We start from the raw sequence: 16,708 nt of genomic DNA, 5'->3' as shown, positions 1-16,708 counted from the left end.
AAAATTGCCAAAGACTCTAGCCATCCTAGTCATAGACTGTTCTCTCTGCTACCGCACGGCAACCGGTACCGGAGCGCCAAGTCTTGGTCCAAAAGGCTTCTTAACAGCTTCTACCCTCGAAGCCATAAGACTGCTGAACAGCTAATCAAATGGCTACCCAGACTATTTGCATTGACCCCCTCCCCCCCTTTTTTACGCAGCTGCTACTCACCGTTTATCTATGCATAGTCACTTTACCCCCACCTACATGTACATATTACCTCAACTAACCTCTTAGATTTTTTTAACTTCAGTTTATTTAGTAAATATTTTCTTAACTCTTATTTTTCTTAAAACTGCATTGTTGGTTAAGGGCTTGTAAGTAAGCATTGCACAATAAGTTGAACTACGGTTGTATTCGGCACATGAGACCAATAAGATTTTATTTGATTTAGCTGAGTTCAGCTAGGCACCAGCCGAACTGAAGCATGCTGACGCCTTCAGAGAGAGTGTGTAGAGAGAGTGATGATAAAATTAATAGGAGAGAGGAGAAGAGAGAGGAGCAGAGAGATAAGAGAATGAAAGGAGAGGGAGAAAGTGGGATGAGGGGGCAGGGAGAGAAATACGGCGCAGAGGACGATGGGGGAAGGAGAGGTGACATTGAGCACTAATGAGAGAAAGAGAAAGGCGGTGGCGAACAGAGAGAGTGAGGGGAATGACCTTGGGTGGACAAAGCAAATTGCACCTTACAAGAAGAAACAAAGCTTCGCTCTCTCTCTCAAGGCACGCACACATTGCACCAAATGTGTTTGTAGAGGTCTGACTGCCAACATTTTTTTACGCAATTCTACATGTAAAATCGGTACTCACTCGGTTTGCAAATTACGCTCAGAGGTGCAAAGTGCTCTCGGCCAGCAAACGCTGTTGGTGTGTCCGAGAACTTAGTCTTTAGTCTCTGTTTTCTGGGTGACAGAATGATTGTCAGACACAAGCTGACCTGACCATGTGTCTGTCTGGTCTGACAGCCCAGCGTGAATGAAATGCCACTGAACACTATGAAACTACAGTACACACGGATCTGGCTGGACTAAAGCTTAGAGGCACATACTGCCATGTAGGAGTTTCTCATATCATAGTGGACTCTGGGGCATAGCGTGCACATTCAATGTAGAAGGCTTTGAGGACTTGGTCAAGAGCTTGGTCAAAAGCTCAACTAAATAAACCCAATTCATAATTTCAGTGGTAGTATATTCTTCAATTGAATGCTCAATATCTCTTGTCTCATGGCAAAACCAACACCTGAATTGTCTCTAATTGGTTTTATGGTAACTGTGGGGAAGACATGAATGGAATGATCTCAGAGGTGATTTAGGGTCAAAGGGTATTCCTGCTTTATGTAATCATGCTCACTATAATCTGCAGTGATAAATGCCCTAAGGTCCATACATCCGCACCCATATTAGGGAAGAGGATTATCCCAAAATGTGTTTGGCAAACCCCCAAAAAAACAACACTCTAGAGTTAGAATTTTCAGTTCAGGCAAAAACATATGGAGACAAAATGGCAGCTTTTAAAAGTAAAACATTAATCTAAGTAATTGCCAGAAAATCAATGTAGGGGACGGTCATAGGAGCATTTAGTGAACAGAACACTGACGGATGACGCCGATATACTGAGAGACATTAATCTACGAGTTGTATAACTAGCACACACACACACACACACACACACACACGGTACAGCAGGACTCACCAGTTGAACTCACTGAAGTCATTGTGTGCCTCCCACCAGAAGTAGAACCAGACCAGGAGCAGAGAGAAGGTGAAGAAGAGGATGAGAGACCACAGGAACTCCCACTGGAAATCAAAACACACAAAGGAAGGACTATTACCTTTATCACAGTACCATTAATCAAATATCATCAGATTGACATAAAGCCCTTTGGCCAGTGTTGTGTTGAAACAGGTGAGGAAACATTGGAATACTATTGGTACATTCACTGTATTGCTTTCTTTGATTGCAAGTGAGCAAAGGGCTGATGAGAAAGTGCTTTCTCCACCCCAGACTGGCACACCGCTTAACATTACCCCCATACGTCAACAACACAATCAACACTGACAACAGAAATGCAAGCAACAAAAGTCTCCTAAAAATCTGGCAGAGTCATCATTGGGCAATCTGCCCTAATCCAGCCAACGTGAGAGAGCCAAAGACTATAATCTGGATGTAGAGAGACTGATGACGGTGCAGCCAGGGCCGGCACACAGACTGATGGCTCAAACCTGGAGTCATGACAAACATTTAAAACACCATTCGCTAGCTGTATCAGATTAAGGTGGTAAACCACAAACAAATGAGGAATGGTCTGGAGAACAAGTCAATACAATAATGCTCATGTTTTATAGTGAATGTACTGTCAATTCTGTTCATAAATAATTTCACACTCCCACTTTGTGTACACATTCACAAAGCCTGCATGACCAAAGACAAGACAACATTCATGCCGCTTTGCAACTGATTGAAAAGAGAGAACCACATGTCTGGTTTCAGCGGCGGTAGAGGCAGTATATGTGACAAATAAAACACGATCTGAACTGTCATAGGGCGATATGGTCTCAGTAAAAAAGCAGGGGGGCTCAAAGCTTACATCCCTCAATCCACTGTCATCCCTATCAAGTAATTACTCACATTAACTTAAATAGCCAATGAGGCCATGAGCCGACTATTGGTCAGCCTTCCAATGCCACCACAAGCTGTAATAAGAGCTCTAATAAAAAGAGATACAAGATATAATGTTAGCATGCGGACATGCACACAACTTGGAAGACAATGCACAAAAAGTGAGCATTTCAAACAGACAGCAAGACTGGCTGCTCTTCACACTGTATTTGTACACCAGCCCACAAATTAGCACAATCAGGCTTACTCAGAGTCTGGAGGACTGGAGAATGCTCAGATAGAGATGTAGAAATATAACGGACATGACTGTCTGATTTGCAAAAAATATATAAAAATACAAAATAAAACACTTGTTCCAGCTCTATACATAACATTTCTATCTGCAATAATGTTCTTACATTGCACCATCCAGAATAAGACCCAGTTGACCCTGTACATAGCCTTGCTGTGATAGGAGATATCAAGGTGATATGAGAGCACAAACAAAAAGCTGTCTGGACGTTCACCTTGGGTGACAGTTCCATGGAGGGCATCGGCTGGCAGTAGTACAGAATGTAAGACAGGGCCAGGTCTACCTTCTGCCCATCTCCCTGGGCACTTAAGAGGAGAGCCTAAATGTGTTTATGTGGAGTTCAGCCCAGGCCAAACAGCAGTTTAACTAGGGGGACACTAAAGCACATGTTTTGGATGGTATGAGGATTATTACGTAGCAGGATGGGGCAGATTTGGTGATTTGGGGCAGGGATTGAGAATATAGTAGTATGAGGGAAGGAAGCATGTGGGATTTGTAGGTGGCGATTCTTTTTAGCCATCAATCTCTTCCGGATAAGTAATTATAATAAAATAAAATAAAAATATATTTAAAAAAAAAAAAAAACGGGAAAACAACATATGTTCAATTATTATTATTATTATTATTATTATTATAATATAGACCAGAACCTTGTTACTGTTTGAAGTCTAAGTTTGAACATTAGTCATGAAGATTAGGCTATTCTCTATTGGCTCAGTTGGTAGAGCATGGTGTTTGCAACGCCAGGGTTGTGGGTTTGATTCCCATGCAGGACCAGTACGGAGAAAAAAATGTATGAAATGTATGCATTCACTACTGTAAGTCGCTCTGGATAAGAGCATCTGCTAAATGACTAAAATGTAAAAATGTATTTTCTGACCTAGAACATTTACTACTTCCTTCAATGACCGTACTAAGAAAATCACTCTCATTCAGAAATCATAGTAATACAGACTCCAGAACAATTACCATAGGGTTAGTTTCACATGGCTACACTTACAAATCTCGTATTGATTGCAACGTGAGAAAGCCAGACATAAAGCTAACCATAGGGTTAACCCTGAGGTAGGGAGGTGGTCCCTGTGGTGCAGGCTAGGGTCTGACTGGCAGCCCTGCTGACTGATCCAACTGCTCTGGCCCTGTCCCCCTGGCTTTTAATGACTACCCAGAAACACCTGGGAGAGGGACACCTTGAGGTCATGCAAGGGGACATTGTTCATGTGCTGAGGGCAAAATGGATTACAGAGGTGACACCCCTGGGAGAGGGGACTGGATGGTCAATTAGTAGGCAGTGTTTAGACAACAAAGGAGACAAAACGTTGGGGATCATTTTAACCTGATTGTTTGGGAGCTAATCGAGTTGCCAGGCCAGTTATGTGAGTGGCAAAGATTACATACAATGTGCAATACATGTGTACGTAAATAATGTGCAATTCAAGCCTCAAACGAACATATAATTTCAAACGCGTTTGGAGCAGTATTAGGCTGGCTGTCACATTTATTCCTTCAATTAATATTCAGCCAAGCCAGCATCATGTATAGTATGTGCAACGTGTACAGTATGACTGAACATTAATCCTGTCTCACTGTTCTTCTCTGCTGCTGTTTAGGAGCTGATCAAATCAGAGATGTCTGGCATGATATGGCCTGCCTGCCTGCCTGATGACATCACATTTGCATTCTGCAAGGCTTGCTTTATTTTGGAAGGAACATACGCCTTCAGGCCAGGGCCGACACCATAGCATTAAAAACTGCTTTCTCACTACAGTCGAAACAAGGAACCAACTCAAAATGTACTGAGCGTAATAGATCTAGTAGTCTGTTGAACCATACAGTATGTTGAACTTCCATTCAAAAATGAGGGAAATGAGGGATGCAACCTTTTTATTATATTTACCACAAGACGTGTCCAAGTGAGGTTAAATGGTCAATGTTATCTACCAGTCAAGAGGGGTCAGGATTTTTTTTGTAAAAGTACAGTATTTAATGGGTCTGAGAGGAAATAAAAGGTTTTAGATTGTGTTGAATGGGAGAATTTCAAGCCCAACAGAGCCGACTCATTCAGCCTTGTACTCTGCTAGTGGGAGCGGGGTGAGGAAATTACTTTCCTCTACTGGGAAGAAAAATGTTTATTTATTTTTTGAAATGTCATGAAAATTGCCGTACTGCTTGTCTGAAGGGCACTAGGCAGGCAGGCAGCTGAATAAGGATGGAATACATCATAGCCTAAGCCTCATTGACCAACAGAGGCTAAAAATAGAGGGATGAAAAGGATCAGGGGATAATTCTCTTCTGTGGAACCGTAAACCCCTCGTATTACTGCTAAAAATCTGAGAGGATCCTCCACTGTCTCTCAGGACCAAATATGAGTAGATTGCAGACATGTCATCACTTAAATAACATATTTGCATGTACAGCCGAACAAACACCATATTATAAATTGTTTAAAGCTGCAATATGCAACTTCTTTGGGGCAACCTGACCAAATTCACATAGAAATGTGTGTTATGTCATTCTCATTGAAAGCAGTAGATATGTTCTATATGTGCCATTTCTATGCTTCCTGTTCTTAAGTTTTGTTTTTGCATCTTTTACTTTAGGTTTTGTACACCAGCTTCAAACATCTGAAAATACAATATTTTTGGTTATTGAAAAGGTATTTCACAGAGGTTTAGATGGTACAATGATTCTCTACACTACACTTGCATGTTTAGTCAAATTAACTATTAGAATTTTAGCAACCAGGAAATGCAGAGCGATTTGTGCATAGTGCATCTCTAAATTAATAATTGAAGATGGTTAGAAAAGAGCTCTACTCATTACATCACAGTAGCCTTCTTCTGACCAGTTTAGGTATAACGACTTTAGTTTTGGTGACGTAATATATTTGCAGATGTTCAAGGCCATCTTGCTATGCTGTGCCTAAATGGGACTACTCCACAAAAGGTGCTTGTACGTAATCCAATTTCCTTCCTACTTGCTAGCTCCAAGGCTAGCAGAGTATTCTCCACTATTCTCCAGTGGCTCCAGCTAAACAGCCAGCAGTCAGGAGTGTAGTGTTATATGATTGTATTGGCTATTCTCTTGTGGGGCCATTTCCTCTCATTACCTCCCAGTACCAGTCATTATAGCGTCTGCCTCTACCCATGCCTGCTAGGAGTCCAGGCTTTTATAGTGTCATTATGACTATCGATAGACTTACCAGCATTCGGCTGCACGGAAGATATCACACACACACACACACACACACCCACACACCTAGCATGGAACAGTCCACCTTCACTGCAGGTCAACAAGCTAGAGAGCGCTCCCACGAGACGGTCATAAAAAAAATCACAGGCAGGCAAATTATAATGAATGTAGTGATGCTAGACTAGAACTTCCACATATACTGTAAACTCATTATCAGGTTTAACTCCGTGTTTGAAATAGAAAAGGTGAACGTTGGATCCAAGTGCACCCGCAAGGTAATAGGAGGACAGACAGATGGGGCACATAATAAATTAATGATTCACTAACACCATGATGATGATAATATTATTAGGCTCCAGAATTCCCCTGCTCTACTGCTGTCCCATCCACAGTAGCTCCTGACTGCAGCTCAGTAGAGGAATGAGCTAATTCCACACCAACCCCTGAGGGCTGGGTCTATCAAATCAAGCATGCAGGCATGTGAAGTCCACTGGAAGGGAATCCACTGGAAGGGAATCCACTGGAAGGGAATCCATGTGGACATCTAGAGCAGAGCAAGACTTTGAACTCAGAAAGGAGATGTAGAGACATTCTAGATGAGTGTTTGGAACATCGTCTTACAGAGGTTAAGAACAATGTTTCATTAGTAGCTACACAATTGACTGCTGCCATTGCCGAAATAAATTATATAAATGTTCTGTTCTTGTGTAATTTATTGTGCTACAGTATATCATGTAATCTTGTACAATATTAAAGGAATGAAGGCAATTTGTTGGACTGGCTACAGGATTATGTCTGCAGAATTAATTATGTTACAGTAAGGCACAGCAATTCAAACTACATTAGCCCAGTCAATCCACAGAAATACTACTTCTACACATCAGCAGTCCTCAGGCTAAATGGTAACCAATCCTTCAATTAAAAAACTCCCAAATTGAATAATTTGCATGAGATTTATTGAATGCACTTATTGAACACTTTGAATTACACTTATTTCACATGGCAATTCTGTGGAAGCAAGATAAGAGGTGTGAGGAAGAACCCACCCATTACTCATCATATACACACACATCATGCAAACACGCTACCACATGCCAGAAGGCACACTTGGAAATATCCATGGAAATGTGTCGAGAGCATTTTAGCCTAGAGAACCAATTCCGCCTAGTATTCACACACTCCTCAATCTCAAAGGATAATGCTTTAGTTAGCTTCTGTACATTGATGGGGTCAAATTGGGGTCATGATAGGGGCTGCACCAAATGTTTGATGTATTATAATTGATAATGCTTATGTTGTATTAATAAAAGGGGAAGGTCTATAAGACCCCTCCCCCTCCACATTTATAGGGTCCTAGACTACAGATTAAATATATAAATAAATATCTATATATATATATATATATATATATATATATATTGCTCAAAAAAATAAAGGGAACACTTAAACAACACATCCTAGATCTGAATGAATGAAATAATCTTATTAAATACTTTTTTCTTTACATAGTTGAATGTGCTGACAACAAAATCACACAAAAATAATCAATGGAAATCCAATTTATCAACCCATGGAGGTCTGGATTTGGAGTCACACTCAAAATTAAAGTGGAAAACCACACTACAGGCTGATCCAACTTTGATGTAATGTCCTTAAAACAAGTCAAAATGAGGCTCAGTAGTGTGTGTGGCTTCCACGTGTCTGTATGACCTCCCTACAACGCCTGGGCATGCTCCTGATGAGGTGGCGGATGGTCTCCTGAGGGATCTCCTCCCAGACCTGGACTAAAGCATCCGCAAACTCCTGGACAGTCTATGGTGCAACGTGGCGTTGGTGGATGGAGCGAGACATGATGTCCCAGATGTGCTCAATTGGATTCAGGTCTGGGGAACGGGCGGGCCAGTCCATAGCATCAATGCCTTCCTCTTGCAGGAACTGCTGACACACTCCAGCCACATGAGGTCTAGCATTGTCTTGCATTAGGAGGAACCCAGGGCCAACCACACCAGCATATGGTCTCACGAGGGGTCTGAGGATCTCATCTCGGTACCTAATGGCAGTCAGGCTACCTCTGGCGAGCACATGGCGGGCTGTGCGGCCCCCCAAAGAAATGCCACCCTACACCATGACTGACCCACCGCCAAACCGGTCATGCTGGAGGATGTTGCAGGCAGCAGAACGTTCTCCACGGCGTCTCCAGACTCTGTCATGTGCTCAGTGTGAACCTGCTTTCATCTGTGAAGAGCACAGGGCGCCAGTGGCGAATTTGCCAATATTGGTGTTCTCTGGCAAATGCCAAACGTCCTGCACGGTGTTGGGCTGTAAGCACAACCCCCACCTGTGGACGTCGGGCTCTCATACCACCCTCATGGAGTCTGTTTCTGACCATTTGAGCAGACACATGCACATTTGTGGCCTGCTGGAGGTCATTTTGCAGGGCTCTGGCAGTGCTTCTCCTGCTCCTCCTTGCACAAAGGCAGAGGTAGCGGTCCTGCTGCTGGGTTGTTGCCCTCCTATGGCCTCCTCCACGTCTCCTGATGTACTGGCCTGTCTCCTGGACACTACGCTGACAGACACAGCAAACCTTCTCGCCACAGCTCGCATTGATGTGCCATCCTGGATGAGCTGCACTACCTGAGCCACTTGTGTGGGTTGTAGACTCCGTCTCATGCTACCACTAGAGTGAAAGCACCGCCAGCATTCAAAAGTGACCAAAACATCAGCCAGGAAGCATAGGAACTGAGAAGTGGTCTGTGGTCCCCACCTGCAGAACCACTCCTTTATTGGGGGTGTCTTGCTAATTGCCTATAATTTCCACCTGTTGTCTATTCCATTTGCACAACAGCATGTGGAATTTATTGTCAATCAGTGTTTCTTCCTAAGTGGACAGTTTCATTTCACAGAAGTGTGATTGACTTGGAGTTACATTGTGTTGTTTAAGTGTTCCCTTTATTTTTTTGAGCTGTGTGTGTGTATATATATATATATATATATATATATATATATATATATATATATATATATATATATATATATATAGTTAATCTGTAGTCTAGGACCCTATAAATGTGGATTTATAATATATATATATATATATTCATTATAAGGTTTAATTGTTCCAGTCTTTTCTAGTCTCTGCCTCTTATAAAGAAACGGCCTGAGAGATGTGTGAATTATTGCAGGGTGTCTGTGAGAAGGCACCTCTAGGCTAAAAGAGATTAGACACAGAACCCTGCAGGGGAGTGAAAGAGATAAGAGACTAGTCAGACATTCCTCTAAGTCAAATTGGGGAGTGGACATTTACTGCTGAGCCTTTTGAAAACACTGGAACTATTGTATCTCTCTTGCAAGTTATAAATAGCTGTGTATGGATGGGCTTGGACTGATGAGTAGAAGGTAATGACGTATGCAGTGACATCACTAGGGCTGGACTTCGGGCTTAATAAAATAACTTAGGACTTTTCCTATTTTGCAGAACTCAAGAGAGGCATCAGTTGTATGTGTGATGTTTGATTTTTGACTTCTGTCTACAGCTGTATTTTGATTAAAATTGTTATGATTTATAAGTGCACATTGAGTGTTCCTTATTTGTTAAGTAAATAAAATGGAGCACAGAAAAACAGAACCAACAACATCAAAACTGTGAATCTGTACTGTATTAAAACACACTTCACCACTTAACACTACAGTCCAAAGTGTATCATCAATTAACTATCTGGAATATGCCTGTGGGTGTGTGTATGCCATATACACACACACACACACACACTCATTCAAAATGCACACACACAAATAGTGCTATACATGCACTCAAACATTCAGTTCGCCTTGCTGTTATGACTTTTGTTATTTTCTGTTTTCCTTGTCTTTTGTTCATTTTCTTGGTTATTAGGGGGGGTCTTGGAGGTGGGGAATGGATTATTTTATTGTGGGAGGGGTCTCAGATGGTTGAGGGGCAGCTCTTGGGGAACTGTGGGGGGGTATTTTGGAGGGCTGGTGTCCTGGCGGTTGGGAGCTTGGGCCGGTGGATCGCTGGATCGGGTCCCCTTTTTGACCTTGTGGGAGATCTGTCGACGTGCCCTTGAGCAGGGCGTTGACCCTGTTTGCTTCTGTGTGTCGCTCTGGATGGGAGTCCATTAGATGACTAATGTGATGTAGTTGTTGAGCGGCTTCACTGCAAGTATATTGTATGTTTTAAATATTCAATACATTTCTTTTTTAAAGAATGCAACTAGGGACTGAAGCAGGTGTACACAGGCCGAGCGAGCGAGCCCTCCCCACCATCACCCACCCTTTCCTCAGGCAGTGGTCTGCCCGTCTCCTTGTTGTCCTGGGCCAGACCAGCAGCTGGTGGGGTTGTCACTGAATGTCCCACAGCTCATCACAGCCCTAATCCCTTCACAACTTCCTCAAAATCATTAGTGTATTTCCCCACCCAGCCAAGGCCCACCTATCAGACGAATAGCATTGCCCTGAGAAGATCAGGGTTAGAGAGTTCCAGCCCTCTGTTCCTCCACCCACTCTCCAGTTATGACAGAACTGTCAGGAGCACCAACTGGCCGTGGCTTCACTTATTACAGAACAGAACAGAACGGCCTCTTCAGCTCTGTGGAGCTGCTGACCTCATAGCTACAACTAATATGATATACTGATACCCTAGATATTTTGGTATTACCTGTTCTTCTTGGTCAGCTCTTGATCTGAAACAGCGTGTTGTCATTGGACACTCATATCTGAAGAGTTGAAAAGTTCAGGAAAACACTGGAGACCTTGGTAACCTCACGGACTGGCTGAACTCACTGAACACTAGCACAGGGGAGAGAATACAGCCTCTGCTAAATCACACAATGTGGTAAGAGTCACACACTACTGCTGAAAGTGTATTCTCTCTGGTTAGCCTTTTGGACATAACACGTACTAGAAGGTAGCCTACACTTCCACCAACCAACGAAAGCTATATGATTATGGTAAACAAAATGAAAAATTGTGCTTCAAACATTCTCTAGAAGTTTGTATCCATCTTATCTTCTAAAAAGCACAAACCCACAGAATGTCTTTACACAGTGCCAAGAGCTGGTGAAAAGTAAATTGAGAGGGGATGTACTGAATTAACCAAAAGAGAACCAGCCAAGTATAATCAGTGTCATATCAATCTTTCATTCCATAGATCTACACGCAAAGGACATGACACAGCATTAGCAATAAGGTTGATGACAAAAGAAAACCACCTAATAGGCTAGTTTAAAAAAAAAAAAAAAAAACACCTGGCTATTTTTGCAGCCAGGCCTGGCTGTTGTTTGTTGTTGTAAGGACACAACAGACTTTAATACCATGTCTACATGGAATAATTCCCCTCAATATAACCAGCAATTGTAGTGGGTAAACAGTCCCCTCCTGCCGCTTTGAACTTAGCGAACTCAAAGAGAATCTGAGTAGAGACAGACAGGCAGAGAGGGATTTAAACTGACAGACAGAAAACATTTCCCTTCGGAGGGAGACTGGATTCAGGAAGATTAGGCTATTCCCCTCCTCGCCCAATATTAAGAGGACTTGTTTGAATGTCAGCACTACTGGAAGTGAGTGCAGACTGAGTGCAGAGCTTACATATGAACAAGGGGCTATTAGTACAAAGGTTACCAGTTAATTTGTTTTCAAAGACAATTAATCGTGACCTCCACCAAAGGGTATTAATATAATTGCTTACCTGAATGTCTTATATGAACATAGTGCTTAAATGAGTCAAATTCCATTTCACGTAATCAAATTACCATCAAAATAAATTTCCATCATTAAACTTATCAGACATTAGAAAACCTAGGACTGTGATTTCTAGTCCCTCTAAAGCTTTACTAACGATCATGACAGACTATCACCATCGTCCTCTCATTCAGCTAGCCTAGCGGCTGCTGGTTTAGTCATCTCATAGAAGAGAATCACACAGAAGTCTGAGGATGAGTGCTGGATACGCACCTGTATCCCAGAACGCTCCTGGGCCCACCAACACCATCACTGCACATTACGGTTACCGTTCCGAGGCCCTCTTGGCCCTGTCCCACAGGAATATAGAGACATCCTCCTAAACGCTTGTTTACTCAGTAACTTTTACAGCTCTGACAGCCTGTAAATGTGTTTTCTGCAGAGGTGTTGAAGCTTTTGACCTTTATTCTGCCAGGGAACTAAAGAAGTAATGGAAGACTTGAGAGGAAGACAGGAAAAAGCTAGCAAAGAGAACGCTCCCTGCATATTGCCTGAATGTTCCCTGCCATATTAGAATGTCGCCCATCTGGTTTTCTAGTTTAGTGCAGACTTTAGTTGCGACATAAACCAGTGATGGTAGCAACTGATTTGAACAGGATTTCAGTTTCACGTGTCTCTATGTCATTTAACAGACCAAGGCTACAGAATTATGCTCGTCCCTATTTCTAGACCCATTCTGCTCCAGGTAAAGACTGGCTAAATGGAAAAAACTCAATTATTACTGAGGGCAGATCAGCTTGCAGTGCCAGTGACATGGGCGGCCTTTCTACAAACCACTAACTCAAAGACCAAGTTAACAAAGAGGGAGGCTCAGGCACACTGGCCTGTTCATTATCCAGCTCTGAGAGGAGACGACGACAGCAACCACTTCTATTCTGTTCTGAATCTGGGCATTATGAAGGGAGTCCATGTCACATTAAGACCTTGGGTTTCTCATGGTCATGGTTCAGTGATGCTGCCTGTCAGTTTTAAACATCACATCATGTAATTGATACCATCTTTTGATTAGCAACACTGATTGGTCACATTGGCTATTAAAAAGATGCATCTATGATGTCATCTGACCTGGCAGTGCTGGCACACTTAAGAGGCGATCTGCCAATGTAAGATGACTATAGGCCTCCAATACAAGGCAGCACAGCATCCATAGTTAAAGGGATACTTTGGGATTTTGGCAATGAGGCCATTCACCTACTTCCCCAGAGTCAGATGAACTTGTGGATAGCATTTTGGCTCAGTGTCCAGTATGGCTCTGTGTCCAGTATGAAGGAAGTTAGAAGTAGTTTCACAAGCCAAGGCTAATTAGCACAATGACGAAGTCTATGGTATCTGCTAGCAGATACTCAGACTTCCAGTAACTGCACTAGCGCTAGTTAGCACAACTGCAATAGCGCTAGTTAGCACAACTGCACTAGCGCTAGTTAGCACAACTGCACTAGCGCTAGTTAGCAACTGCACTAGCTAGCAACTTCCTTGAAACCACAAACAGAGACATAAAAATGGTATCCACGAGATCAGACTCTGGAAAGTAGATAAAGGGCCTCGTTGCCAAAATCCCTAGGTATCTCTTTAAAGTCATCCTGTTCATTTGAAAGAGAACAAAAATGGTGACAATGTAGGCCAGGGCTTTGTGTGGGACTGTGTGTCTATTCTGCCATGTGGGACACAATTATATTCAATGTTGGCCTGGATGTCACTCCATCTCTGCAGTGACCCTTTGGTGCTGTAGCCGTAGGCCTCGGCTGTTGGAGCTGCATAAACGGACATCAAATCAAACTTTATTTGCCACATGCGCTGAATACAGCAAGTGTAGACTTAACCGTGAAATGCTTACTTACAAGCCCTTAACCAACAGTGCAGTTAAATTTTTTTTGACTATGCATAGGTAACAAACAAACAGCGAGTAACAGCAGTGTACAAGGGTGGGGGGCAATTTTTATGAATTGTTCAGCAGTCTAATGGCTTGGGGGTAGAAGCTGTTGAGGCTTTTGATCCTAGACTTGGCGCTCCGGTACCACTTGCCGTGCGGTAGCAGAGAAATCAGTCTATAAATTGGGTGACTGGAGTCTCCGACAATTTTATGGGCTTTCCTCTGACACCGCCTATTATATAGGTCCTGGATGGCAGGAAGCTTGGCCCCAGTGATGTACTGGGCCGTTCGCACTACCCTCTGTAGTGCCTTAGATGCCGTACAGTTGCCATACCAGACGGTGACGCAACCGGTCAGGAAGCTCTCGATGGTGCAGCTGTAGAACCTTTTGAGGATCTGTGGGCCCATGCCAAATCTTTTCAGTCTCCTGGGAGGGAAAAGGTTTTGTCGTGTACGACTGTCTTGGTATGTTTGGACCATGATAGTTTGTTGGTGATGTGGACACCAAGGAACTTGAAACTCTCGACCTGCTCCCCTACAGCCCCGTCGATGTTAATGGGGGCCTGTTCGGCCCGTCTTTTCCTGTAGTCCACGACCAACTCCTTCATCTTGCTCACATTGAGGGAGAGGTTGTTGTCCTGGCACCACACTGCCAGTTCTCTGACCTCCTCCCTATAGGCCGTCTCATCGTTGTCGGTGATTGGGCCTACCACTGCTGTGTCGTCAGCAAACTTAATGATGGTGTTGGAGTCGTGTTTGGCCACGCAGTTGTGGATGATCAGAGAATACAGGAGGGGACTAAGTACACACCCCTGAGGGGTCCCAGTTTTAAGGATCAGCGTGGCAGACATATTGTTGCCTACTCTTACCACCTGACGGCGGCCCATCAGGAAGTCCAGGATCCAGTTGCAGAGGAAGGTGCTTAGTCCCAGAGTCCTTAGCTTAGTGATGAGCTTCGTGGGCACTATGGTGTTGAATGCTGAGCTGTAGTCGATGAACAGCATTCTCACAGTGGTTCTTTCTGTCCAGGTGAGAAAGGCTGGTGTGGAGTGCGATTGAGATTGCGTCATATGTGGATCTGTTGGGGCGGTATGCGAATTGGAATGGGTCTATAGGGTGTCTGGGAGGATGCTGTTGATGTGAGCCATGACCAGCCTTTCAAAGCACTTGTAGTAGGATTCAATGTTAATCCCGTCTTGACGCTTTGCTTGTTTGATGGTTCGTCTGAGGGCATAGCGGGATTTCTTATAAGCGTCTTGATTAGTCTCCCGCTCCTTGAAAGCGGCAGCTCTAGCCTTTAACTCGATGCGGACGTTGCCTGTAGTCCATGGCTTCTGGTTGGGATATGTACGTACAGTCACTGTGGGGCCGACGTCGTTGATGCACTTATTGATGAAGGCAATGACTGAGGTGGTGTATTCCTCAATGCCATTGGATAAATCCTGGAACACATTCCAGTCTGTGCTAGCAAAACAGTCCTGTAGTGTAGCATCCGCGTCATCTGACCACTTCCATATTGTGCGAGTCACTGGTACTTCCTGCTTTTGTTTTTGGTTGTAAGCAGGAATCAGTAGGATAGAATTGTGGACAGATTTGCCAAATGGAGGGCAGGAGAGAGCTTTGTACGTATCTCTGTGAGTGGAGTAAAGGTGGTCTAGAATTTTTCTCCCCCCTGGTTGCACATGTAACATGCTGGTAAAGATTTGGTAAAACTGATTTAAGTTTGCCTGCACTAAAGTCCCCGGCCATAGGGAGCACCGCTCCTGGGTGAGCATTTTCTTCTTTGCTTATGGCCTTATAGAGTTGGTTGAGAGCGGTCTTAGTGCCAGCTTTGCTTTGTGGTGGTAAATAGACTGCTACGAATAATACAGATGAGAACTCTTAGTAGATAGTGTGGTCGACAACTTATCATAAGGTACTCTACCTCAGGCGAGCAATTCCTTGAGACTTCTTTAATATTAGACATCGCGTACCAGCTGTTATTGACAAAAAGACACACACCCCCCACCCCTTGTCTTTCCAGAGGTAGTGTCTCTGTTCTGCCGGTGCATGGAAAATCCCGCCAGCTCTATATTGTCCATTTCTTCGTTCAGCCACATCTCGGTGAAGCATAAGATGTTTCAGTTTTTAATGTCCCGTTGGTAGGATAATCTTAATAATAGGTCAATTTTATTTTTTTATGAATGCACGTTAGCAAGAAGAACGGATGGCAGTGGGAGTTTACTCGCTCGTCTCCGGCTTCTCAGAAGGACAGCCAATCTGCATCCCCTTTTCCGGCGTCTTTTCTTCACGCAAAAGGCGTGGATCTGGGCTTGTTTCAGTGAAAGCAGGATATCCTTCTCGTCGGACTCGTTAAAGGAAAACATTTCTTCCAGTCCGTGGTGAGTAATAGCTTTTCTGATGTCCAGAAGTTATTTTCGGTCATAAGAGGCAGCAACACAGCAACACTATGTACACAATAAGTAAAAAAATAAGTTACACAAAAAGCAAAAAAAATGAAAAATTGCCAAGACTGTAGACATCCATTTTAACGTAATTTTTTACAGTTATGCTTCTTTTACTGAGTTTTTATTCATTATACTGAATAGTTATTCATGCTTAGTTAGCAGCATTCAAATGTACAGTACTTTCATAATAATAGGCTCATGGGAGGAAGCAGAAAAATATGCTACTGAAACATGGCATAGTGGGGGTCTGAGGTTGGGATACAGATTCTGGCAAAGGAGGAGACTGGTAAACACACAGAGTAGCACCACGGCAGGTCCAATATAATCCTGTGGTACTATACACAGACAGGCTGCTGATTGGCCGATTCTTCCCCAGTGGGCCAACGCGCCCGCCACACATGGCCATGGTGGCCAAGGCTACACACAAACACACACACAGCTGACTCTGCAGTACCATATCTACCAGTCTCAGAGACAACAGGAAACAGAGCC

At 43.4% G+C, this 16,708-nt stretch overlaps 1 protein-coding gene across 4 annotated transcripts in view; it reads right to left on the bottom strand.

Moving 5' to 3' along the window:
* Positions 1-16,708, bottom strand: part of LOC115206496 (glycerophosphodiester phosphodiesterase domain-containing protein 5-like) — a 100,907-nt gene that overhangs the window by 28,077 nt on the left and 56,122 nt on the right. For all 4 annotated transcript variants that reach the window (XM_029773557.1, XM_029773559.1, XM_029773558.1 and 1 more), the window contains exon 3: positions 1,732-1,835. In XM_029773557.1, the coding sequence (XP_029629417.1) occupies positions 1,732-1,835 (104 nt within the window). The remainder of the gene's footprint in view (positions 1-1,731; positions 1,836-16,708) is intronic.

Source organism: Salmo trutta, chromosome 13 (assembly GCF_901001165.1).
Source record: "Salmo trutta chromosome 13, fSalTru1.1, whole genome shotgun sequence".
Classification (NCBI taxonomy): Eukaryota; Metazoa; Chordata; class Actinopteri; order Salmoniformes; family Salmonidae; genus Salmo; species Salmo trutta.
This window is presented reverse-complemented; position numbering and strand designations above follow the sequence as displayed.